Source organism: Strongylocentrotus purpuratus, unplaced genomic scaffold (assembly GCF_000002235.5).
Source record: "Strongylocentrotus purpuratus isolate Spur 01 unplaced genomic scaffold, Spur_5.0 spur5_scaffold_21, whole genome shotgun sequence".
NCBI lineage: Eukaryota > Metazoa > Echinodermata > Echinoidea > Camarodonta > Strongylocentrotidae > Strongylocentrotus > Strongylocentrotus purpuratus.
The window spans coordinates 33871159-33898930 of NW_022145607.1; the positions used below are offsets into that span (position 1 = coordinate 33871159).

Here is a 27772-nt window from a genome sequence, read left to right on the forward strand (position 1 = left end):
CCTGAATTCTGGCAACGAAACCTTACTTTAAATAAAAAGCCTAGGTTTTTCTCTTCCTTTTCATAACTAATATTTTTATGTTTTTCAATGCAAACTGTGATATTTATTACAAAGTCTGTAAGTTGCGAATAATTAGCGAGTTGATGGATGAGAGTCCGTATGAATGAAGTACGAATCCACAAATACTTTCTTCCATCGTGTGTGGGCATTCGATTGGAATGGAGATTTAACGAAATTAAACTACACCTTGGGTTGACTATCCATTTTAGTCAATACTTGGGCGGGGGCAAATTTGTCATCAGGAAAATTTATATCAAATAGCTTTCCAAGGTCAGATTCTTTTCTTCATCAACTTGTCAAATTAAAGGACTGGGTTAAACTTTATGGTAGGTACCCTTTAATAAATGTACTGATTGAAATAAAAGTTAGGGGTTGAATCTGGATGTCCTTGTTATGACTTACTCCGTATACTAGTAGTGAATATGATCTGAAGTGCTATACGTCGGCGTCTCTTCCCTTTAAAAAAAGGCAAAGGCTTTCTTATAAGTAAGCCACGTCATTTGTATAATGCCGTTATTATCTCAATGTAGAATTCTAGTTTGAGTATTCGTTATTCGTAAGCCTAAAAATTATCGTTTTTTTTTCTGTAGTTACCTTTCACATAATCATAAATGATTTGTGGAATTGTGATGAAGGAGCCATCTTTTAACTTGACACGATTAACATCACTGGGATATAAGAAAAGTCAGGCAAATTATTCACTAGGCTATATTTGGAACTGATGAAGAGAGAGAGAGTTCTTGAGTTCTGGTAATGTGATTGCATTGTGAAAGAAAAGGTGTGGAATGAATCAGGAAAAAATGATCATATAGCATATAAGTATTGGTGTGTACTGCAAGGTTCTGGAGTCATCAAATTCATAAATTTTGCCCAGTCTTGGTAAAGTAACGATCACTGTACACAGAAAGATGTATATGGGACAACACAAATGGTGTCGGGGCTAGTACTAACATTGATTTCCTTATCTTTCTATGCTCATTACTCAGCCAGTATACATTTTCTTCCAAAATTGTTTGGCACATGACATTTATTTGTAATCTTGAACATTCAGTGTAAGTTTCGTTAGATTCTGTGAGAATTCATTTTCTTTTCTTTTTTTAACCAGAACTCATGTTTATCTTTAATGGGAGGGGAATGGGCTTCGTGGCCTCGACTCCCCCCCCCCCCCCAAAAAAAAAAAAGAAAAAAAAAGAAAAAAGGTCTAGGACCCCGACTGCATGAAAACAGTTCCGAAATAATGTCTGTTGTGAATTTGAATCAATCATATCACATGAGTTGAAACTATTATGCAATGTGGTTAGTTGGACCAGTATCTCATTTGGCTAATATACGTTCAAGTTAGTCACTACACCATTAGGCAAGACTGGTCATATCTGTCGCAATACTGAACATCTATAATAAGGGAAGATTATTGATGTTTGAAGAGCAGGAAATGAACTTGTTTTAATAGCTGTACATATGGATAAAATAGAGTGAGCTATATTTAAAGACAAGAGGAATTATTTTATCGATCGGACCCTTTCGCCTTATTTGACGGGGCATTCAATAGTCAGTGAAGGGTAAATTAGGCGGCGAAACATGCGTATATGAAGACATGTTATCAAAGATATAGTGGAGTTCCGGGCCCCGTCTTATAAAGAGTTGCGATCGATCCAAATAGAAAATAATGAAATCTACTGCCAGTTAGAATAATTACAGTTCTATTCGCAGAAAATCAGAAATCAGAAGAATAGTCATGACTTTGGGACTATAAAAAGAAGGTTGAGTTCTAGGGAGAGGTAAAACATATGTTGTGAGCGCTATCATTGTTAGTATGTAATCGTGGAAGAACATCAGAGTAAAAAATGTTCCCTGAAAAGCATGGCTCTCCAAAAGCCTTTATATTCTAAATATGACAAGTAACGGATTAAAAAATAAGCCCCGAATTTAATGCCACATGTTTGTGTAGTCCTATATACATCTTTCTGTGTACAGTGTTTGTTACTTTACCAAGACTGGGCTAAATTTCTTTTCATTTGGATGACTCCAGAACCTTGCATACTTATATGCTACAGGATCATCTTCTTCCGATCGATTTCACAATGCAATCGCATGACCAGAACTCAACTTTATATTTATTCCGAGGGAATTTTATATCATTGGCCTGCCAGTATACCTTTGCAACCTTTCAATTGATTTATTTGTCATCGTGTGTTGTTTACAGTTAGAGAGGGTCTCGATAGATTGATATGGTGAGATTTGAGTAATACATAAACATATGCATATATAATATATAAATATACATATAAATATATATACACTGTACACGACATCATCATCACCGTTGATATGAATTTAGATCAGACATTGTATACTCAATTACATGTTATATACATACATAAAATGAGCGCCGTACGCCTTGATACAAGCTTAATACAATAACGATAACAACAACAAATATTGTACATTAAAAGTATTACACATTCAAATGATGCAAATTTACTAAATGAGAGAGAGAAAGAGAGAGAGAGAGGGGAGACAAAGGACATAGAGAGGGATAGAGAGAAGAGATAAAGAGAGGATATATATATATATTCATATCTAGAGAGAGAGAGAGATGAGTAATAATAAGCTAGACATCGAGAAGGAGATAACTTTTACATTCTTGTAATATTTTAGTTAGTAGAAGGTTTGGTGCTAAAAAATAATTAGTGATTACGAAATCAATTGACAGGCAAACCAGAGGTGCCAAGCAATTATGTACAACCCTTGAATGGTTCAAGTTGTGCTTTTCTTTCCATTCAGGCTTACTTCATACTCACTGCCAATAATTTACGACGTGGATTTCAGGCCAAGATATTCATGTCATGGGTAGATATGACCCACGGATAAATATTTTCATGTTAATATTTCACGTGTGATTCAGTTTTAGTTCAGTTTAGTTTATTGTTTTCCATATTGCACATGAAATATATATTACGATATCAAAATACTTCTTTGTAAATTATAATCACACAAAAAGAAAGTAAACACATATTACGAATTTAGTTATTAATCGAGTTATTAAAGAGCTTTTACAAGCAGACGAATTTATCTATTTCAAAGTCAAATATGACGAAACCTAAAAAAAGGAAAGCTTGTATAGAATAGGTTCCGTACAAGAGACGATTAAGTGATTCTTGTCATATGTCACATCTGGATACGGTCTTGAACGAAGGAGATTAGCCTGGGGAGTAACGATGATTGCTGTAATTAATATACAGGGTAGAGATATGAATGACAGCATGCTTGCCATGTTGCATGGCTCGTTATCTCTCAACCTAGAGGCGATATTCGACCAGATAGGCGCGGAGCTGCCTACATCTTCCCGTAGCCGTCGCGACGTGTCGCTGTCATCCACTCGCGGCCAAACACAAACCTCAGTTACTAATTGGTTTGATCGTCGTGATTTCGCATAGCAATGGAATACGTAGCGCGGTGGACTATTGGAGCGCCGCCGAGTTTGATCAACGCAAATTATTTTATTTTCTTTGGGTGGCCTCCCGATCTAGTCCGCTGTAGCTGCTAACAACATGCAAGGACGCGCAAAACCGTCATGAATAAATGACGTCGTTTTATGGAAAATTCGGAACAAAAATGGAGTTTAGTTGTCATTTTTTTGTGAGGATTACACGTAAAATGTGTCTACCAGCGCTGGTGCTTCTTTACGCCACTTTACTTCTCGGGTTGACAGATTGCTCCGATGGTGAGTGATTAATTTCCAGGCTTTTTATTATTCGTGATTGTATGACTACAGAAATAACTTATCTCTTGCGTTTTGAAATATATTCTGTTGTACATGTAGGGAGCGTAGAATTCATTTCGATTAGTACCAGAAAAGGTTATATGAATGTTCTCATGAATAGTTTTTAGGAGCTTTAAGGCTGGACATCCTATTTATTGTACTGAATGATAGAACATAATTCTTTGATAATTAATGTAGTATTATTTCTGTATTAACGTCAATTTTTGCTTTGTTTCTATGCTTTGTTAAGTATAATTGTAAAGCAATTGCGCAATATAAATTACAGTTATAACTATTACCATTATCACTATTATTATCATTATTATTATTATTTCGTGATCTATATATTGATTGTACAATCACATTGCTTTGGCTTTACTTATTGTACATACCTTACTTTTGTTATGACCTGCATGGCTCTTTTGTAAAACAACTAAATGGCCACTCGAATATTTAGATAGATAGATTGATTGATTGATAAGATAAATGAATAAATACGTACTAGAGAAATGTTTCTTGCACAGCACGCCAGCAAACGATATATTGGCATGATGTGTTTATGATATTTTTATGCAGCTTTTATTAAGAATTTAAGTGACAATTCAACGGTTTGTATTCCTAGAGAGAATTCGTTAAACAGTACTTTGAATATAGGAGCATATCAAACATTTTGCTTGTACAAGTTCAGTCATTATCAAAGGTGTCTCATTTAAACCATTAAACAGAAAGATCAAAGTAGGCCTCGCAGCAAATATTCAGTTGTTGGCATTACATAAAGCACATGAACAATATGCAATAGAAACTAACATACACAAATAGATAACACACAGTAGCAAATGTACAATGACATATGGAAACACGGATATAAATCGTTTTTACATAGTGGAATAATATAGGAAGAAAAAATGGACTTACAAAACTATTGAAAATGTACGATTGCGTAGAATTTGGAAACAGTATTGTTACTATCTTTTATTATTATTATTTATATCATTATTATCATCTTTATTATTATTATTGTTATTATTGTCACTATTATTATTATCATCATCATCAACAACAGTATTTATTGTCATTATTTGTCACGGTTACATAGCTGAATTTTTTTTCCTTCCTAAATTAAACGGTATATAACTCAAACTTCGAATAACATATGATATCTTAGGGTATTTTTTTTTTTTTTGCTCGTGATACTGGTACATTTGGTTGAAAAGGAAAGGGTACAATGCAATTGATGAATATGCATATGAGCCAATTTGTTCAAATGCTACAGCAACATTAGGTATTAATAGACAGATGTTATTTATATGTGCACATCGATTTTTGTTTTTAGAGGCGACCAAGGGGACACGTCCCCCCCCCCCCCCAAAAAAGGTGAATTTCTATCTCTCTCGTATTGCGGCCATCCATGGAACTTGGGGGGGGGGGGGGGACAAACACTATGCACTATGTAGACAAACATGGTATATGCTTTACACGTATAATACTCAAGAATGCGAAGTCTTGTTATAACATACATGTATTTTAAAAAAACATGACCGTGAACTCAACCGTCTATTATTCGGGATGGGGGCGGCGTTCCCCTAGAAAATCTACAAGTCTCTGAGAACTTTACCGAAAGTTAAAGCATGACTTGTGCAGATCGTATAAGGCATAAATAGCCAATTTTTACTGAATTGCATTAAAACATAACCAAACGACAACTAGTAGTCAGTAATGATACAAAACGGAATTGGGCAGTTTGTTATTAAGAGAATTTTGAAAGGAAACTATCAAATGCATCTACTATCTCTCTCTCTCTCCCTCTCTCTCTCTCTCTCTCTCTCTCTCTATCTTTCCCTTTATCTTTCTTCTTTTCTAACTCTTAACCCCGCTCTCTCTGTCTCTTTCTCCCCATCTCTTTCTCTCCCTTTTCTCTCTCTCTCTCTTTCTCTCTATCTCTCTATCCCCCTCTCTTTCCTTCTCCCCTCTCTCTCTCTCTTCTCGTTTCTCCCTTCCTCTTTGTAAGTCTCATACACTCATGCACTCTCTTACCTTTCTCGATTTTCCCCTCTCTATAGACTCAAATTAGCCGGATAGTTTGCGATCGGGATAGTTCAAATAGCTGGATATTTGGCAATCTCGAGATGGTGAAGACAGACCTTATCTGTTCCTTATTCACTATTCTCCTCTCATGGTTTCCCCCCTCCGACTGAACAAGCCCCTCGTATTATCGTTTCTCGTTAGAAGTGTCAATTAATTGTTATTGTTAAGTGTGAACTCTGAACACGGGAAGTATGAATTGAATTGACGAGTGTTATGCTTATCTTTATCTGTTCACACTTCACTTTTCTGATATGACGAAATGCAGACCATCATTGTCATGGGGAAGATCTAGTACGCCCTTTTTTCCCTCTCTCTCTCTCCCCTCTCGCTCTGTCTATTTATCTCTCTTTGAAGGCAATCTTTTTCACTATACCCTCAACCCTGTCAGACTCCTCTCTCTCTCTCTCTCTCTCTCTCTCTGTTCCCTTTATTCTCATTTTTCTCCTTTCTATATTCAAACCCCAAAAGATTTTTGAAACCATGCTTTTCCGTCATACACCTCGGCCACACCAATAAAACGGACACCAGGCCGACACCAGGCCGACACCAGGCCGACACCAGGCCAACACCAGACCAAACAAAGAGTTATATTACCCCGAATGGCTAAATGTGGGTCAGTATTGAGTTGGTGTGAGGACGGACTGGCAGTGTATTTAAGTGTTGATAACGATTATTACGGCGAAAAGGAAATAAGAATAAAGTCGTTGAAAGATGTCCTATTACTCAAGTTGTATTCAAGAGTTATAAGTGTCAGATATACTTAAGAGCAAAAGTATGAATTAGATACCAAATTGAGGATTGTTTCTCAAATCTGTCTACAACGAGCTTTCCACTTCGCTGCTACCTAATAAACGTGCGTTCAAGGGGCGGGTTGCCGTGCACACAACAGTATATACGAATGTCCATTCTTGGTCAGGATCTAAACTGTTTTATTTTATTGATCTATTTATTGAATCAGTTTCATACAGGATAACAGCATCAGTTATAGTTCCGTTTTCCATTTTGGTCCTGACATGACAATATCGACTTTTTCTTTATAACAATAAGCATATCTCATTCATTTTCACCTCTCATTTGCTTATTAAAGGCATTGTTTATTTAACCATTTTTCTAGTTTTACAAATCTGAGATGCATGACCCTACGTGTTATCAGTGTCTGCGATATGGTGTAATATTGAAGCTCTAACAAAATTGCGCTTCAAAAAAGTTAGAATCTTTGAGTGACCGGTTTTACCATACTCATTTCCCCCAGTAGACTGTAGTGTTGTAACAAACTGTTCGAAACCGTTTGGCAAACAGTTATTGAATTTTCTACTTCCAATCATAAATATCTTGATAATCAAACAAGCGATCGGCTTGTAAAAGTCATGGGATTCCCGACTTACCTAAAGGTTTACAATTATGATTGCAGTATAAGCTAAATCCTGGATTTTGTTTAGAATCTGAGGCAAAGATACCCAATCCCTATAAAGATCTACTTGTGGAAAAAAAAAAGGAAATAGTCGTTTAGAGCTTGCTCGTAAATTGCCAATGTAAATAGAGATCAAAGAAATCTCACAATTAATGGGATTACTTAACTACACATCGGATTTAATATTTCAAAATATATATGCACTCTAGAACTACGATGTTCATGTTTCGTCTGAGTGCTGGCCAGAAAGCCTCCGACCCTGCATGACTCAGATCGAGTAAGGAAAACATATCCAACCAAAAAGGTAATGGAATTAGCTTTACTCTGCCTTGATATATGTACATAGTGACCCTGGAAATATGGAGAATTCTTGCCCTTGGACATACTGAATTTCGCTCAATGTTTGCATTTTTTAAAAGCAGGACTGCTTATTATTGTATGGATATCGTTGGGTACATATACGTGAGTTATTATAACGATCTGTACTTCTTGCGCTCGTATACTGGCACACGATTTTTAATGCAATATAGTGCAGACATGATCAATGATTGTGGAGGAAGAGTCTATTTTTATCTTTATGACAACCCCTCTTTCTCCCTCTTTATCTCTCTCTCTCTCTCTTTCTTTTGCTCTCTCTCTCTCTTTCTTTTGCTCTCTCTCTCTCTCTCTCTTTTTTTTAATTTCTCTTTCTCTTCTTCATCCTCCTCTCAGTAATTGATCTAAATCATCATAAATTATTTATCTAATGAATACGATTTCACAAGGAGAAATTTAGCAAACCATACACATATAAACATACAAATACTATGATTATCCATGCAGTTGATCATGACAGGCTATATGCCCTCCTTAACTCTTATGATACCACGAGGTTTTAAAGCATGTATTTAAAATAAAATTCTTGAGACCGGTCCTCTAGATAATTGTAGGACATCTCTTGTTAATGTACTTCTTGATACCAAAGCAAAGTTGTTCAATAATTTGCATATTTTATTCAAGAGCTTAACTCCTACCATATCAATTCCTTCGCGCTCCTTTTGGGAGATCAACCGACCCGCGCGCATTTTATATTACATGACATATGGTAAAATTCTCGACATCTTTTTACACTTTTCTTTACCATTAAAAATCGAAATTGAGAATAATATCCTCAATCGAGATATGAGAAGAAGGAAACATTTCCTTTACATTCCATGTAAAACCATGCCCTTACTTGAAAAAAAACCTCCGTCACTTTGACGTTGAACTTTACAATCCATTTAAAAAAAATTACTCTCTCATACACAATGTCAATGGATCGGTCGCACTGTGCTCGATTGCCTTTCAATAAACCAATCTTTAACTTTGCAGCAACGCGTTTTGCGTCAAATTTGTAAATCCTCAATCACAGACAATGACATATGATACGTAAGCTTTTCATACATATAAATTTCATTTTGATTGATTCATTTTTAGCTCCGTCAATTTTCATGTCAAATCATGCTTCATGTCCCATTTTAGAAGCCCGACCCAGGGTTTTGTGCCAGCTAGCCCTGTATGCATGTACGTAATGCTATGCATACACATATAACTGAACATGCATAAGTACAGTACATGTACACACGCAGCGCAGCGCGTACGAGCGCACTGCACTACATTTCATTGGGTCAGTACCATTATGAAAATAGGGGAACAATGAGTGGGATGGGTTTAGTGCCGTCACAATAAACTTGCGCATTACACGCGTACGTATAATTAGAGCAATTTATGCACCCCAAGAAATAATGAATACAGCCCGACCTCTCTACACACAGAACTGCACAGATACCGCACAGTCCGGTCAAGGCGGTACGCGTAGCGTTAAACTGCCAAATTTACAGAAATTGTGAGGAGCGCTTTTGCTATGAAAGGAATTGATATGGATAACACGAGGTGTTAAATCATGTATTTAAAATAAAAATTATTGAGATCAGTCCACTAGAAAATTGTGGGACATCTCTTGTTAATGTTATTCTTGATACCAAAGCAAAATTGTTCAGTAATTTGCAAGTTTTATTCAAGAGCTTAAAGGAATCCGGTAACTTTGTCTTAGATCCTTTAAAAAAAATCCCTGATTTAGCTCATGCTGCAATGATAATTATAAACATTTAAGTCAGTCAAGAACCCAAAGACTTTTACAAACCGATTGCCCGTCTGATTATCAAGATGTTTATGATTGAAAATCGAAATCAAGTTATACGTTTGCCAAACGGTTTTCATAAAACTACAGTCTATTGGGGAAAACGTGTATGGTAAAACCGGTCATTCAAAGATTTTACTTGTTTGAGACACTTGATCATTTTGAAGCGCATTTTTTTAGGGCTGTAATATAACACCATATCACAGACACTGATAACACGTAGGGCCATGCATCTCAGATTCAACATCGTTAAACGATCCCTTTAAAGGCGGTTTTAATTTTAACAAATCCTCTTGGCCATATTGCATGGTGAAATAAGAAAAGCGGGGCGGTTAATAATACAAAATACGGCAAGGTTAATAGGACATGGCAGCGTTCATTGGTTGCGATCCTTCCAATTTCGTAGAGTGAGGAAATGATAGGTTTTATATGGATTAAGTGCCCAGAGTAAGCGGCGTCACAGCGAATCCAAATGTCAAATGGCACTAATTAGAAGAAGAAAAAACCTCTATCTCGGACTGTCGGTGGGTTTGGGGTACAGTCCTCACCAGTGGCGTAGAGTGCGTAAACATATTGGTAGGGGTACTTGAACAATTGGGGAGGGGCACCGTCGGAAAGCGAAAAGCGAATTTCAGAGTTACTGATTGGAGGTCCATGCATCTTCCACCCTCGTCCTGTTCCTTTCCTTCCTCCTTTTCCCCTTCTCTCTTTCTCGCATTTCCTTTATTTTGACTTTTACATCATTCGATTGGGGAGGGGGCACTTCCCCCAGCATGCCTCCTTTACCTACGCCACTGGTCCTCACAGCGGTGAGCTAGATAACGAGAATGATCAGTCGATTTGTTTTCTTGTTGAGTGGTGTATCTGTCTTCTACGGACTGCAACACAGATTTTCAATCTTTTGTTGAGACTCAGGAGGTTAGCCATGTATTAACGTAGTTATATGATTTAACACCATTTTGGCTCTTAGCAGACGTTTTTATGTATGTGAGTTAATATCCAGGTGGCAGAGAGTATATGTGTTTATGTAATTTTGGGATATGAGAGAGGTAAAGTGTTAATTAGTGTAAGACATGGAGATACAGAGGTAGAGGTAGAGATAGATAGAGAGAGAGAGAGAGAGAGAGAGAGAGAGAGAGAGAAAAGACAGGGGACTACTGTTAGAGCTAGAAAGGAAGGTGCGGATGTAGAGAGAGGGGCTGTGAGAGACAAAAAACAAAGAGAGAGAGAGAGAGAGAGAGAGAGAGGGGGAGAGAGAGATGGAGCTGGGGACGATGCGGTTGCCAAATAACACTTGCTGCACAGATTGAAAGAAAATAGTGGGAGAGACGGGTAATAAGTAATTGACACAAAATGGGAAGAAAATTGAGAAAGGTTATGCAGGGCCCCCGGAGGTTAGAGGGAACTAACAATACGTATTCCCCGTATCATCGTACCGAACAAAAATACAATGGGAGAAAATGAGGTACACACACAAAATAACCCGAGAGTTTGTTAGAGGGAGAAAATCTGATAGGACAGGCAAAATGGTTTTAATATAACAGGGCTGAGGAAATTACGGGGGGAAAGGCGACGAAATTAAGCAGGTTTGAACAATTTAAGGATACTGTAGAGAAAATACCAACAACAAAAAGAGAAATAAATATAAACGAAGAGAAATGAAAGAGAGGGCAGAGAGAGAGAGAGAGAGAAGGAGAGAGAGAGAGAGAGAGAGAGAAAGAGAGGAAGAGAGAGGGAGAGAGAGAGTGAGTGGGTGAGTAATAACAGAAATATTCATTATAAAGGTGAAGAAAGGAATACTATGGACTAAACTTTCAAATGTATTCTACTAGGAAGCTAAACATATTATTGCAGTAAGCAATGCCATCCGGATACCTATTCTGATCCCTTAATTAATTGGGTTTCGCGTCTACCAATAATTGCACTTTAATATGGATAATTAGAGTAAGAGATTAAGCAGTGGGAGAAATGTGGCTACACGAAGGAAGCAATTAAGAGAGAAGGGGGCTGAGAGGAGGAATGGCGAGAGGGAAAGAAGAGAGAGGGAGAGAGAGAGAGAGAGATAGAGACAAAGAGAGAGACAGAGGAAGAGAAAGAAAGACGGAGGGAGAAATGAAGAAGGATAGAAAGAGACAGAGAGATAGACAATGAGAGAGAAAGGGACATATACAGAGACAGAGACAGAGAGAAACAATGAGACATAGAAACAGAGAGACAGACAGAAAGACAGACGGACAGACATACATATATATATGTTATACACAAGGAGACTGAGAAAGACAACGAGGGACACCGTAACGCTAAACCCTGAGCAAAATAATGATGAACGCCACAACAGTCTCAGAGGTAACGATAACATGTAGAGAGGCCTTTATTATTTTTTTTAAAGATAAGGCCAACGTCGGTAAAAGGGTTCCTTGAAAATTCCCTGCGCTTATCTATCTCTGACGGGTTGCAAAAACGAAGAAAAATAAATAGCTAAATAATGTAAATATCATAATAGCTGTCCAGATTTTCTAACATCTCCTTTTAGTCACCTTTCGCAATCGAACCAGGGGTGGGGCATACTCCATTGGCTCCTGATATTGGAGGCACATACAAATCCCCGGGTACAGAAAACAGAACAAATAAAGATAGCTTAGAAGATCAAGTATGACTAGCAAAACCATAACAAATCCTCGGTATACGATTTTTGATATAATCCAAGTGACTGCAATGTACCTATATATGGTAGGAGGGATGTCAACTCTAGTCATCTAATATCAACTTGGATTGCGATCAATGAAATGAGGGATCTGTCGAGAGATTGTAAACAGATAGATTGGGGAAGCGAACGTACACGTAGAAAAACACAATTATGAGCAGTGGGGTATACACACCATACTCATTGGATGGGGGGGGGGGGGGGGGGTGGGCGATATTATTATAATTTGCTTCGAGAGGATGTGTATATAGAGCATCATTATGAGTCCGGGCGTCTCCAGAACATTTTCATAGTTTTCTTTTGGAGGGATAATTTAAGTGCATAATTTATAAAATATAGAGATATTGGGAAGCAAAAGCGAGTATAGACGATGGGAAAGAGAGTAACACATAATTACGAGCAGAGTCGACAACAGACCTTGGGGCGGAGGAGGGGTGGGGGTTATACCTTTGCCTCAAAATAACGTGTTAACTGCGATATGAGAAAATGAACGTAAATGTAGATGGTAATTTAAAGAGGAACGCAGCAATATGAGCAGAGGTTCTAAATATCATTTGGTTAGTTTTCTGTTGGGGATGATTTAATTGCCCCCAAATTATTTGTAAGTAAAGATTTGGGGAAAGCAAAGGTTATGATTTTATTTATTTTTTTAGAGTGGAAAGTTATTTCAACTCAAAATTGGTGACTTGTTTTCGACAAAAACAATTTTAGCCCATATAATAAATACATGCGTATGCATACTTTAGTTAACATAATTTATTCCCTCCTCACCTTCGAAATGAGAAGTCCTACTCACATTTCAAATCTCTGTCCTCAACATATAAGTTTGCTAAATTATGTCTTAGATTGTACTACCCTTATATAACTGTTATTACTGTAATATGCCTTGTTTTGTATTATTCTATTATTGCAAATTATGTCCTGAAGTATATTAAACTTTAACTTATGTTTTTTTTACTTTCTTTCTTGAATTGCTTGATGGTCGTATGCCCACAAATTATACAATTTCCACACAACTGCGCCAGGAGTGTCATTTTGACAGACATGGCGCATTATAAATGTTCACTATCATTATTATTATTAACATAATTATATCATATTAAATAATTAAATCATCTTCAGGTTGATTCAATTTGTTTGAGTTAGGAAAGTATAACATATTTATTTTGAGCCGAAAATTAGTTTTTTGTACACAAACCAAAATTTGGTCAGTATCTGTAAGTGCAATGACTGTAAAGTAGCTTAGCTCGTTGTGGATGCATTTCGTGATGCAGACAACGATTTACGGAATAACGCGTGTCGAGTACAATATCTCCTTCCACGTTGTATAACATGTCAAGATGTGCCCCCCCCCACCCCCATCCAACCGCTCGTCATAATATTGCCTATGGCCAAGACAAGTGCACTATATACATGACCGAAAGACAGGGAATGGGTAGGTTTGGTTTGATGGTTCATTTTGCCTGACTAATAAGAAATAATGTGTATGCGTGTATGCAACAATGGCACCGACGGTCGTAAGTGCTTTCCGGTGAATTTTTGATTAATGTCTTGCCATAGAGGCCACTGGCGAATCCACTTACTCCTTGAGTACTAGTGAATAAACCTCCTGACCTTGATCCCATGTTCCACAGTGTGAGTCAAAATATAAGTTTACACCTCGAAAATTGCTAATTATTAAAAAAAAAATGGAATATAACACTCTTTCAAAGCATGTGTGATAACCTTTCGTTCATAGCTGACTTTTAAAATTAAATGAAAGAAAACTTTCTGAGATTAAACATTTGTGGGGTCTCACACTGCATAGCATCTCTAAACATTTGGATGGGGGGGGGGGGGGGGGGGGGGGGAAGGGGACGGATACACACGTAGTTTGCTGAATTTTTAAAGCATTATTCTGGCGGCATCAGAAAGACATCAAGAGAGGGGTTGCAGAGGGACTCTGTATATTTACCTCATCTCGACTTGCTTTGATGCTCAATATGTCATAATTTGTTTGTCACAAATTGATGGATAAATCAGAGGATGATGAGGAAGTTTTTTGGGTTTTTTTTTTTGGGGGGGGGGTATTGAAAAAAATAAAATTGCACATTCACAATCAGACAATTAACTTAATTTGTTGTAAAGAAAATGGAAAGAGACAACACTATACCAATAGGTAAATTATTATTACGAGAAAATTTTTAACGAGTATATATCAGAGATACATGTAGGTATGGGAAAGAGTCTTTTCCCACGTTATAAAATGTATGACATTTTTATATTTACCCAACATTCTTAATCTTGAATAAAAAGTGATGGATAAATGCAGCATTTATGTTTGTATTTTAAAGAAAAGTGTAGGAGAATTCTCGGAACGATGAGGTCCACAGAATCGCTGAAGTGTAAAATGCACGAATATCATGAGTTCTTGCAAGATATATATAAATAACACATCCTGGTTGGACAATTTGGAAGCAAAATTGAGATTCAAACTCCCAAGATGTGTTTAGAATGCGAAATTAAGGCATAAGACCTGAAGACACTGCTTGATATGGAGATGAATGTGGCATGATTGTCTGTGATTTGAATCACCATAGAATCACCACCAGGGGCGTGGTATGATGCAAGTGTTGTTTTGTTTGTTGTTTTAAGCAAAAAATAAATACCATATTCATGTAAATGAGAAATGGGATTGTTATAACATAACAAACAAGTCCCTAGAAAATTCCTAAATAGATTAAAGAATATTCAGTGGCAGACAAATAAGGGGTCGCTCTTTTGATGGTAAGATTATTCGTCAAATTCGAGGGTAGGATGGTTATCAAATTATTTAGTATACATGATGTTACTCCCTCACCTCTCTCTCTCTAACGATGCATGTGTAATTACTTATTACATGGGGCTTCATTTTCCAAATTCGGAATTGTAATACTATTGAATGAAAAACCTCTGAAGAGGATATTTTTGTCAAAGGACAAAGTAGATAGCCAGCATCGCTTTTGAGTCTGTTTTCTTTTTACCTCATTGCAATGAAATTCAACGACTAACTAGATTAATTTGGATAGTCAAGTTGTGCTAGTGCGATCGAAAGCCAACCAATTTTAGAAAAGAAGGGCAAATAAGGCATTTGCATTATGTCACCACTTTCTGCGTAGGCAAAATCACGGTGAAAGCAAATGGCCACGGTGCCCCCCTCCCCCCCCCCCCCCAGAGGGAAATAAAATGTAATAATGATGATAATATAAACTAGGTTAAAAGCTGGTTTGCGAACTACAAGAGAATAAGATGTAATTCCGATAAGAAAACATTATTCAGAAATGAAAATGGGATTTTTTTTTCTCATGACCACCCACTCGGAGTAATGCACTGCACTTCCGGAGATTAATAGGAACCTCCGTTAATTTTTAGAGCAATGCACGCACCGTATACACAATTTGGGTATTCATTATTATTTTTTCCTAAAAAATAACCTTATGTAAAAAAAGAGTGCCCCTGGCAACGCCACAACTGGATTGACATCTAGGCAGTATGACATTGGTTGTCTTTGGGATGACTTCAAGTTGCTAAGATTGCAAGACAAAAGAAAAATCGAACAGTTGTGGATGCAAACAAATTGTTCATTAAATGTGAAAATGTATAGTGTCTATAATGTAGGGCTATAAAAGGGCAGTATAAGTACTGTGATTTAGTTTGAAACATTACTTCTGGCACCCCTTTTGTGTCCCTTGGATCGACATATTTGCATCCAGACAGATTCATGCCTAATGAAACACTACACCTATGATAGTTTCACAGTAAAGCCCCTGTCACATTTGACAGTAAGACCCGTTTCACCATTTAAAAAAAACTAATTATAAATTAATACATGCGTTGCTTTTTGTATTGACGGGTATATATTTAAACAATATTGTTTCTGGTGGTTGTAGGATAAGATATATTTTTAAATGTCAAACCAAAGAAATCAACTTTATTAGCAATTCTGATATGCGAATTGATTTTACATTTCTACATGTATGTTCTTTGTGGTTTTTATTCAATAATGGAAAAGGTAAACAGATTTTAGATAACATTTGATATCCAAATGAAATAATTAACGCAACATAGACGCTTTTGCTTTCTGCTTGGTCTTACAGGTTTTCTGAAAAATGACATAACGTTTCGCGAGATCGAATGATTAGTATTCCCTCCAGCTCCGTTGGCGGAGAGTGCAGTGCATACATAAGACCTGTCCGTCGTCAAATTGGAGACCACTCCAAGTGATTCATTAGATCCGTTACCGGACGAATACCAGAATGATTTAAACATTACCCTGAACCAATTTGTATGTGTCTTTTATATCTTGAGATAGCAATCTCGATGAACAGAGGGAAGGCACACTCGGTCATCAAAATACAATAATGGAAGTTTGATAAAATCAGGACCCTGTCTTACAAAGATGCTGCAACGGTTCCAAATCAATCGGAAATCCTCTAATCAATCTCAAGTTGACAGTCTCATATCCCTTTAATATGTACATAGTTGCGATTGCTATCAATCGCAAATAAGTTGCGAAAAGTCAAACAACATTTCTGATACGAAAATGAATCAAATATCAGTTTTGCGTGTGAGGCTTTAATACATGCAAATACTGTTGCCAATGAACTTTATGAAGTGGGTATAATTTTTCTTCGACCTCTCTCTGTGAAATGATTGTGACATTATGATTTATTCTTTGATTTATGGAGTTTTTATCTGTCAGAACTTGTATAATCTAATAAGTCATAGAGATTGATTACTAAAGCTCTAGAAATCTATCAAGAATACATCTAGCAGAGTCAGTTCGAGAGAGCGACATAAAGAGAGAGAGAGAGAGAGAGAGGGAGTGTGTGGCGAGTGCGTGGGTGCGCGTGAGAGAGAGAGAGAGAGAGAGAGAGAGAGAGAGAGAGAGGGGGGGGGGAAGACTCTTTTTTGTTAGTGTGTATGTTTGTATGTGGAAGAGAGACAAACAGACAGGGAGGGGAAAGGGAGAGAGAGAATGGGAGTTCGTTTCTGAGAAAGGGTATGTGTGTGTATGTGTGAGAGGGAGAGAGAGAGAGAGAGAGAGACGGAGGGAGGGAGTGCGTGTTTGCGTGTGTGTGTGTGTGTGTGTGTGCGCGTGCACGCGCGTGTGCGTGCGTGTGAGGGAGGGGGTCTGGGAGTACCAGTAAAATAACCTCCAGTTTTTAAAATAATATTTTTTGTTGTTATTATAAGTGAATAATATGTACAATTGACTTATAACTTATGTACTTAAAGTTTACTTTCATTTTTTGCTCAGTTATATATACTGCATATGAATTTTTGTTTAAGTATGTTTATGTTAAAGCAACGAATATTAAAAACGCTTATATATTTTATTCAATTGTATGTTTGTATTACACAATTGGAGGAATAAAACAAAATTACTTACACAAAAAAGTGTGTCTAGCTTTAAGAAAAAGAGTATAAATGAATAACATTTACAATTGACATATAGGTACCTATAAATTTACTTTATTGCTAAGATATATATACTGCAAATGAAGTTTTGTTTAATTATGTTTATGTATAAGCAATCAATATTGAAAACGTTTATTTTATTCAATTGTATGTTGTTTGTATTACACATTTGGAGGAATAAAACAAAATTACAATAACACAAAAATGTAGCAAAAAGAGAAGGGGAAGCAAGGGAAAGTGGGGGTTGAGAAAGAAGGTGACCTGCATCAGTGAAACGGGGACAGTTATTTTTAGATCCGTATTAACCTTTTTTACTTTCATTAGGGCATTGAGCTCCTGAATCTATATAGACGCTCAATCAGAACCTTAATTCGTTCGAACGATTGTCATGCATGGTAAATCAAATGGCCCCTTCGCATGGTGGGATAAGTAGCCTGGGTATTATATTTTCTGTGCTAACCCTTTAAATGTCAAATTTGATATTACCAAACGAAAAAGAAAACTGATTATCATCTATATATAAGGCTTCCAAGTGGTACAATAAATCAGTGTATTCAATATCTTTAGCGCAGTACCCGGATGACTGACCAATATTGTTTTCGTATTGCTCAGTTATCCTGGAACTTCAACTATCGATGTCGATATCATAGCGATATCACACGAAAATAAAGCTATGTTTACCGAGGTTAGTCAAATGTTGTTATTTCGCTAGTCAGACTAATATAAATAATTAAAATAATATTGTATAGCTTTATTTGTCGTGTGATACAAAAATATATTGCTCTAGCTAAGACAATATTAGACTCGTCTTTGACTCGTCCAAAATTGTCATAGCTCGAGCAATATATTCTTGTATCACACTCAAAGCCAAACAATGTTTCTCATGTGATGAAGTGCCAAAACAGAAGACTGTGATGAATGGACTTCAGAACATTAGAACAAAACATACATGCTGTATTATCTGAACATTACTATAACGGCGTTTAGCGAATACACAGTTTTACTACTACTGCAACACTAGTTTACAAGGTTTTGGCAGCTTTCGGGTTTAGGCATCTACCTAAATTTCAGAAAAATTAATAGGGACACTGAATCCGTTTTTTCCCCTCCGGAGGCTTCACACCCTTTTTCAATCCAAAAACATCGTTCGCGTTATAATTATGGGAAAGTTATCATTATCACTTGCTTTATGTCATTGCTATAGTATTATCACTGCTACCGTTATTGTGCGTGTGTGTCCTCCCCCCCCCCCACTCTCTCTCTCTCTCTCTCTCCCTTTCTCTCTCTCTCCCTCTCTTCCTCTCTCTCGTTTTTCCAGTGTCTCTCTAACTCTCTCGCGGTTTGCACCACAGTGATTCGTATTGGGTATTGTGCTGATTTTACTTTCATGGGTACAGAGAGATTCAGTCGGTGTGTCATGGCTTTACTTGAAAGTTGTATGAGTCATAGTAGAGGTGTTGTGGTTTAGTGGCTAAGTCCGCGGTTCGAGTCCTGCCACGACATTATTGTCCTTTAGCAAGATATTCATTTATATTTGCCACTCTCCACCCAGGTGTTAAATGAGTACCGGTAGAAAGGAATTCCTTGAATGCGGTGAGCGCCGAAATCAGCTGCCTAGCACCATGAATGAGCACCATGCATGATGAATATGTGCGCTATATGAATATCCAATATTATTATTATTATTATTACAGTATTGAGAATTGTGAAGTTGGTAAAGAGTTTAACTTCCTGAAGTATTCAAGAATTATAACTGAATATAAATGTTGTCTCATCCTCACATCACAATAGCGACATCGACGTTCGAAGGCCGACCTGAAAAGCAGCTTGTCTCCGACCTGCTGGCGAACTACGGTCCGACCTCGGTGAGACCTGTCAAGAACTCATCCACCGTCTCAGAAGTGTTCTTCAGGCTGCTCCCAAAGGAACTCATTGGCTTCGTGAGTTTATTAAGGGCACTCTTGGAGGGGGGTTGGGTCAATGGGGAGGAGGGAGCGTGCTGTAGCAAACTGATTTTCAGGTCTTGATTATTGAATTGAGTTCAAATGGTATTTATTATAATGATTAATTGAAGAATTTTATTGATAATTATTCATTCTCGCAGTCCAAAGATGGAATTGCAGTAGTTACAACAGTTTACAATGCATATACATGATAAAAGCAATTATACAAAAATTATTAAAACAGTCTAGACAATCAACATTGAAATTCAAATAAAAATGATCAAATGACAATGATAATGGCAACTATCATTAAGTTCGATTAATAAGCAATGACAATCTTAACTGAAATATTCTAAAATATACTATTGAAATTAACATTAAAGCCATTACTATTACGAATTTGGCATGCTGAATGGTTCATTTTATGTCATTGGTAGAAAATATTGGAAATATTTGAATTGAATTTCATTATGAAAACACTTTTGCAATACTAAGTCTGAATTGCAATAAAATTTACACTTGAATTAATACCAAATTATAACCAAAGTATATCAATTACAGTAATAAGGCAATGCTAATAAGAAGGGGTAAGATCAGGGAATAAATGCATATACGAATACACACAAAAGGGATTTGATAGTTGAGCAAAGTATGTGGTAGAATAATCTGTTATTATGGCATCGTTATGTTGTAAATTTGGTCAGAGAAAAATAACATTTTGAGCTTTAGACGTTTGTTCCCACGGTGGCTATTACGGTAAAATCCATTAAAGACATTTTGTTTAAATATTGGGTACTGATTATTTGCCTTCGAAATTCATATTGATCAAATTGAGTTAGTCACAATATCTCTCTCTCTCTCTCTCTCTCTCTCTCTCTATCTCTCTATGTACATGTATATATATATATATATATATATATATATATATATATATATATATGTATGCCTTTTTCTCTACGTTTCCCCCATCCTCTCTCCTTTCATGTTGGTCTCTCTCTCTCTCCCTCTCTCTCTCTATCTATATCTCTTCTTCTTCTTCTTCTTCTTCTTCTTCTTCTTCTCCTTCTTTTTCACTGCAGGATGAGGCACATCAACAGATTATGCTACTCAACTTCATGCGAATGGTACGATCCTAATTTGTTTTCATTTATATATAACCATTTTCAATCTACTTGCAAAAGAAGAACTGATATTTCAATCAGCCTAATGTGATTAAACTATCAAAGATAATATGTGGTTCGAATTCCAGATTTGAAAAACACGTTCATTTTCTTCCTGCATCAAATGAATATGAAATCAATATTTACGTTTGAATACGAAGCAGAACAGGTGGGATTTTCTAAAAAGCGTTGTTGTGGGTTCATCATATTGTATATTTGATTGATTATTATTGTTTTTTACACGATCGCCTCTATTTCCGAAAAAAACAATCAGTTCAAGTACACAAATCAATACCCTATTGTGTATCCCATAAATTATGTAAAACGTAATTGTCGTGTTCGCTCTTTTCAATTTGATGACGCACATGGCAATTGAAATTGTGTCAAGTACTTGAGATCGTATTATTTCACAATTTCTCGAAATTTAGAAATACATCATATTTGTGCTTGGTGAAAGAAAATGATTATGTTGCATGTCATCATTATAAGCTTACTACCTGAATGCCACCGTGAGATAACCCCATGCAAATCATCTTTAGAGAGGAAATCCAACAAACTAAAACAGATTAAGGTATGTTGCAGAAGAATAGGTCTGCTGGCACTTTCGATATAATTATAAACCATTTAAATTAAAGGTAAAGGCCAGTTTTGAAAATGCCCCCCTCTCAAAAAAGAAAAAAAATGGAAGCTCTTATTACGAATCACGTGAAAGAATATGTTTTGACTAATACGTGAAGATACACATTTTGCTACTAATTGATATATTTGGGAAATTATCATATCGATCCGGCCTGGATAGATATCGCGTAGTCCCATATACATCTTTCTGTGTACAGTGCTTATTTCTTATCAATTTGATGATTCCAGAACCTTGCAGTACACACCAATACTTATATGCTAGATGATCAACCTTCGAGATCGATTCCACAACGTTTCTTTCACAATGCAATCGCAAGACAAGAATTGGTCTTTACCTTTAAATGTTAACGAACTATACGGTACACTTTTTAAGAAATAGAAATTTATTCAATACTAACGATTACAAAATAATAATTGTGCTGACCCATGGAAGTCTCATCACCATCGACGATGAATGGTATTCTTTTTGAGGGCCTTGCAATTATTGGCAAATGCGGTTTAATGTGACGGGCGGGGATTCGATCCCCAACCCTTGGACTGATAGTCAAGCGAATGAACCAATATACCACGACACGTCCCATGAAATAATGTCCATATTATTTCTTCGGTATTTACGCTTGAACAAATAGGAAAAGCAGATTTGTATGTATTTCTGGGGATTTAATAGGGAATGCCTCGAGATATTTCATTTCGCAAATTGGGGTCCCCCTCCCGCAAATCATCTACGTGTACATCACCGCCATGCGCAGTTATTAACATTCCACCCAATTTCCCTTAGATGTGGATTGATGAGAACTTGACGTGGGACCCAAACGATTACGGAGGAGTCAACATTACCACTCTCAGACCAAGTGACGTATGGCGCCCTGATATATCACTCTACGAAAAGTAAGAAAACTATATCAATATACTAATGATACATGCGAATGGGTTCATTATCCGCATTCAAGTCGATGCAGCATGGATATGAGCACAGGAATTGATAGCCTGGCTAGAACCGGGGTAATATATTGGAACGCCACGAGCACTTGCGTTGTAGATATGTGCCCTATAAAAATAATCGATATTATTATCATCATTCTTCTTATTATTACTATTGTTAAAATAATTAGTTTTACTTTTCAATCAAAATTTCTCGGTGCCCGGATTTTGTTGGTGTTATTAGAGGTGTGCGTAAGGGGGGGGGGGGGTGGGGGTGAGGGGGGGGGGGTATTTAATTCTACCCCGCTAATGATGGCACACATTGGGTTCTATATTAAAAGTACCTAACTTCCGACTCCAAGGACCCAATTGTATAATACATACTGATAGCCAAATGTCATGGTTGGTTGTTGACTAACGACAAAATCATTAAGATGAACTCGAAGAACACCCATTTGAAATTCAGCTTGCGTAATAAGAAAATTAAATGAAAAACGAGGAGAAACAATAATAATTGTATTATACCAACATCGCTGTTCGGCAATGTCGTGCCTTGTTTAAAGTGACTCGGTAACTATGTTGAAGGTTGATGACTGACAAAACTGCGTAATTTTTGTATGAAATGTTACTTTTTATATTCTTTCTACTGTACTAACCCTCTTACATACAATCAAATCCTGAAAAATTCTCAAACCATAAAGATATTTATGTGTTTTTTCGAAAGTGTCAACGTGCAACACCCTTTAGCAGTAAATTCCCAACCATTTCTTAATTTCCCAACCGTTTTTTCTTGAAAATAAGACATAAGACAGGCTTTTAAAAATGTTTCAACACTTATACATGTCTGGAGTGGTATATAAAGCCAATTCATTGCTTTGTGACGATTTTCATTCACCTAAAATGTAATAAAATTGTAATAATACAGTTGGGAGAGTTACGGAATAGATCGAATCAATTTTACCATTTTGTTATCATTAATAAAGGTTTGTTTTCACTCAAACTTTCAGAGGATCTTTAATTGTACTTTAGCATTGAAATCACTACCTTAATTGGCACCATTTTCTCTCATCTGGACAATGCTACCAAGTCCCTTTAAAATGTCAAAGTATAAAGAGCCTTTATATAGTATTCTTAACGTACTTTCTTTTACATTTCTACTTTGTGACTTTGAATTCAGTGCCCAGAAAGACTTTATCAGTATACAGGAGACCTTCATACTGGTCTCGTATAACGGGTCCATGGACTGGTACTTTCCCGCCTTTGTGACGTCAGTATGTCCAATCGATATTACCTATTTCCCTTACGACGTTCAAGATTGCAAGATCTCCATCGGTCCCTGGGCGTACATGAAAAGCATGGTAAATAAAGCATTTTATTCAGGTGATGTGATTTTATTATTAACACTCAATTTATTTCCACGTTTAAAGAGAAGGTTGAGTTCTGGAAAGAGGTGAAACATTATTTGTGAGCGTTATCATTGTATAATGCAAGTGTGGAAGAACATCAGATAGAAAATGTTTTCTGAAAAGCATGGCTTTTCAAATGCCTTAATATTCTAAATATGGCATGTAACATCATACAAATCGGGACTGATTTTTATACCACATGTTTGAGTAGTCCCATATACATTTTTCTGTGTACAGTACTTGTAGCTTTACCAAGACTGGGCCTAATTTCTTAATCATTTTGATGATTCCAGAACCTTGCAGTATACACCAATACTTATATGCTAGATGACCAACCTGTTCTGATCGAATCCGCAACGTTTCTTTCACAAAGCAATCGCATAACCAGAACACAAATATATCTTTAATGAGTAAACTGTTGCCAGTAAAGTTGGAATTAATTTAATTTTACCTCTTTTCATGAAAGATATTGATTATATGATGTGTTATTGATTGATGAAGGTTATATCTTCTCAAAGCTACACTGGTCAATCTCTATGAATGTTTAGACGGATCAATGCGGTTCTGAGAATCCTTGAATTTTAACTGTCAAGAATAAATTATGTTTTCATATCATCTCATGAAAAGAGGTAACATAATATGTATCCAAACTTAATGGGCAACCGTAAAATCCATTGATTACATAAAATGAAAAATATTCAGTTAAACAAAACCATCATGTTTTGGATAGAAACATAGTGGGCAATTCCCCTTTCCCCATTTTCTACTATTTAACGTCATCGATAATTTACCAATGATATTATGTTTGGTGAGACTTTGCCGGGTACTCGTATTTCAACTAACGCAAGTAAGTTTACATGACCACTTTTGTCATGTCTTATTGTTTGCCTTAGTTTTATTTTTGTTAGATGTGAACCTACAACAAGGCCTGACGTGATGGATCTAGAAAATAATCTTGGTTTTAATAACCAGATGAGTCAACTAGAAACAGTCTTTAGTATGCTTCGGCACGTCTTCCCAAATTCCTGATGTTATTTCGTGAGGTATAATATTTAAAGGCGTTCATCCTCCTTACGGTAGTCCTTAATTCGCGTAGGATTAAAGGCGTATGTCCTCCTAGTTGGTTACCTACAAGCTAAAACTTTCTTTCTCATCACTGAGTCATATCGCCAAACCAACTCCAAATTGTTCGAGTTTCGTCCATTAAGGGTAAAATGATCAATTTTATCGCAATAACACACACACCCCGTAAGAGCGGTCTAACGCTAGAGTGAAGACAAATCTGTGACAGGAAAAGTACTTCTGGTTCAGTTTGTTGTCTGTCTGGTGTTATCCTCGCTATAATGTGGCTGAGGTATAAGCAATTAGATTAATACAGATATATCATCAATCAATCAGCTATTCATGTTGTCTTCTTAATGTCCTTTGCATGGAACAGGTGCATTTCCAGCTCTCTAAACAAGGTGACACCACAATCGATATCTTCAACAGGAACGGGGTCTGGATCTTGGAACGGTCTGGCGGAATCAACAAGGACGCGGTCCTCTGCTGTGACAACAGGACCTGGTCTATAATCGAGTACAACATCACCATCCGTCGCATGTCGAAGTTCTACACCAAGACCGTCGTCGTGCCGGCCTTCCTTCTGACCCTGTTAATGGCGGTCGTCTGTTGGCTACACCCAGCGTCTGGTGAGAAGGTGACCTTGGCGGTCAGTAACCTTCTGGCGTTGATCCTCTTCCAGCAGCTTGTGGCAGATAGGATGCCACCTAGTGGAGAGACAACGTCTATTATAGGTAATAATGTATTATTGGGACACAAAATTAGTTTAATGCTTCAATGTATCAATTGACCAGGGTAGTAATAACATACACTGTAAAACGCTCTTATCGGTTATTTGTGATATACGAAACAAAACAGCTGACACGTCGTGTCTCAATTACATTGTGAAAGATTGTGTGGATGGAAAATAAAACAATGGATTACTAAGTATATGACACTAAAGTTTTTGTATAATATGAGGAATCATCAACATGATAGATTATTGACTCAATATTGCCTAAAGTTTCATGTAATCCACACACAAATATATGTATGGGACTACAAACATCCCTGAGATTATATGGCCCAAATTTGTCAGCTATTTCTTGTCACATTTCGAATATAGTAATAGCATTTCAAGAGTAATCCTTTATCTTTAGGGCACATTACTTGTATAATTTTCTTCCAGAAAGACATAAAAGAATGCAAAAACTCACTGAGTATTTGTCACCCTTACGGAAATTAAATAACCTTTTTTAAACCTTCTTCCCTATTTTGACAGTAAGTTTCTTTATAGTAATGATCGCCATGTGCTGTGCAGAGGTCCTCTGTGCCATCTTTGTTCTTCGGATCTACCACATGGGAGGACAGACCGAGGTCCCGTGGTTGCTTCGAAGAGTGATGCTCTGTCCATTCATCCTTCCTCTCTACAACAGTCAGGAGAGTAAAGAGGTCTTTAGAGCACAACAAACGAATTATAAGTTAGTAAGATATGAGCGCAACAATCAACCTCGATGAAATTTTAATTGTATCAGCTCCTAAAATATGTTAACATTACAATAAATAATCAGAACACGATTTATATCGGAAATAAAACAAAACGATTGTTAAAATTACCCTTGAGTTGACTTCTCGAAAGTCTTGGCGACTGTCTTTTAAAGTGTGTATTTCTTTTTACTCATGTCGTGTCAGAAGTTGGATATATTAATTTATGCTTAGCTATTCAAAGTTATTCACAGATAAAAACAAAACAAAAATGGTTTCACAATGCTATTACCCTAAACCTCTTTTTGTGTAAAATTTGCAAAAGCGATACGCCTTTATGCTACTTCTTTACAAATGACCCTGAAACTCTAATAAATTTGTTTTTAAATTTTGGAATAATGTCTCCGTTGTGGAAAAATATTTCTGAAATAATCATTCAGTGCATTATACAAACATTAGTATTCTCTAATTATTTATTTGGTATTGGAGTTGGAAACAAGCATGACTTATGTTTCAACTTCTTATTCTTATGTTAAAAACACATGGTGTTATATGTAAGTTCCAACAGTCCTATCCACATTTGAAAACATTCATGTCCTTCGTTAATGTAAAATAAATATAAAGTATAGGATGGCAAAGAAGAAATTTATTGCTGCTGTTGTTGGTGGTGGTAGTTTGTCAGTACTTAAACATAATCTGGAAATATAGCGACTATGTTCAACTTTTTTTAGGTAAAATTCCTTTCCTGTTCCTAATCATTTCGACAAACATTTGACACCACCTTTCACGTTGATATAGGGATGCTCCTGAAAGTGATCAGATCTGTGGGTATCAGGCTTTCCCCAAATTTAATCTTTATTAATGTTGGAATTTAACCCTATTTTAAAACTTATCTTTCGTTAGAAAACGTCGAAGATCGAAGCGTGTCGATATTCCGTCAGACAAAACCAGAGAACCTCCTCCTCGCAACTTCAACGGGCCATCCCTTGAAACTGCACGGGAAGCTGAGGGAGCAGATCCTGCTAGCAATTCGCTCCTTGTCAGCCACGCTAACAACGTACGCCACCTTCACCCGAACACCAGCCATGATTACCATAAAGAAATTGACCCGGAAATGATTGGACAAACATGGCGCGATACTGCTATCGTTATCGATAAACTGATATTTTTCATACTTCTGCTGGTGACTGCCACATCATGGGTTTATATGATCGTATCGTTTTCATTTCATTTCTAACTATTCTAAAAGGATGCGGATATATATATATATATATATATATACGGTACATTACCGAAGCACACATGTGCACAGTCTACATGAATATTCATGGTACTTCATAAAACAATAACACCTATAGCAAAAAGGAAAATATTGCATGGCTATACTTTCCAAATTGATTGTAATATTCTTCTATTGAAAGACGAAACGATAGCACGACGACATCAATGTGGCTTATATGGCTTGTATCTTCATAAGAGACATGAATCGTACCCATAACTCATGCTCTATGCGAATATGAAAATATATTTGGTGACTAAAGGACTTATTTAAAAGAT

At 36.6% G+C, this 27772-nt stretch overlaps 1 protein-coding gene across 1 annotated transcript; it reads left to right on the top strand.

Annotated features, from left to right (window-relative positions):
* The first annotated feature begins 3425 nt into the window (after positions 1 to 3425).
* Positions 3426 to 27772, top strand: LOC100891519 (acetylcholine receptor subunit alpha-like). The gene is made up of 8 exons (XM_011666277.2): positions 3426 to 3784; positions 19412 to 19560; positions 20643 to 20687; positions 22141 to 22250; positions 23461 to 23641; positions 25128 to 25485; positions 26013 to 26211; positions 27119 to 27772. Exons 1-8 carry the CDS (start codon positions 3643 to 3645, stop codon positions 27450 to 27452), a joined length of 1518 nt encoding a protein of 505 aa, XP_011664579.2. The 5' UTR covers positions 3426 to 3642; the 3' UTR covers positions 27453 to 27772.

Coding starts and splice junctions, on each gene's coding strand:
- LOC100891519 (XM_011666277.2), top strand. CDS start 3,643: ATGACGTCGTTTTATGGAAAATTCGGAACAAAAATGGAGTTTAGTTGT. Junction 3,785..19,411: donor GTTGACAGATTGCTCCGATG/GTGAGTGATTAA, acceptor ACATCACAATAG/CGACATCGACGTTCGAAGGC. Junction 26,212..27,118: donor GCACAACAAACGAATTATAA/GTTAGTAAGATA, acceptor ATCTTTCGTTAG/AAAACGTCGAAGATCGAAGC.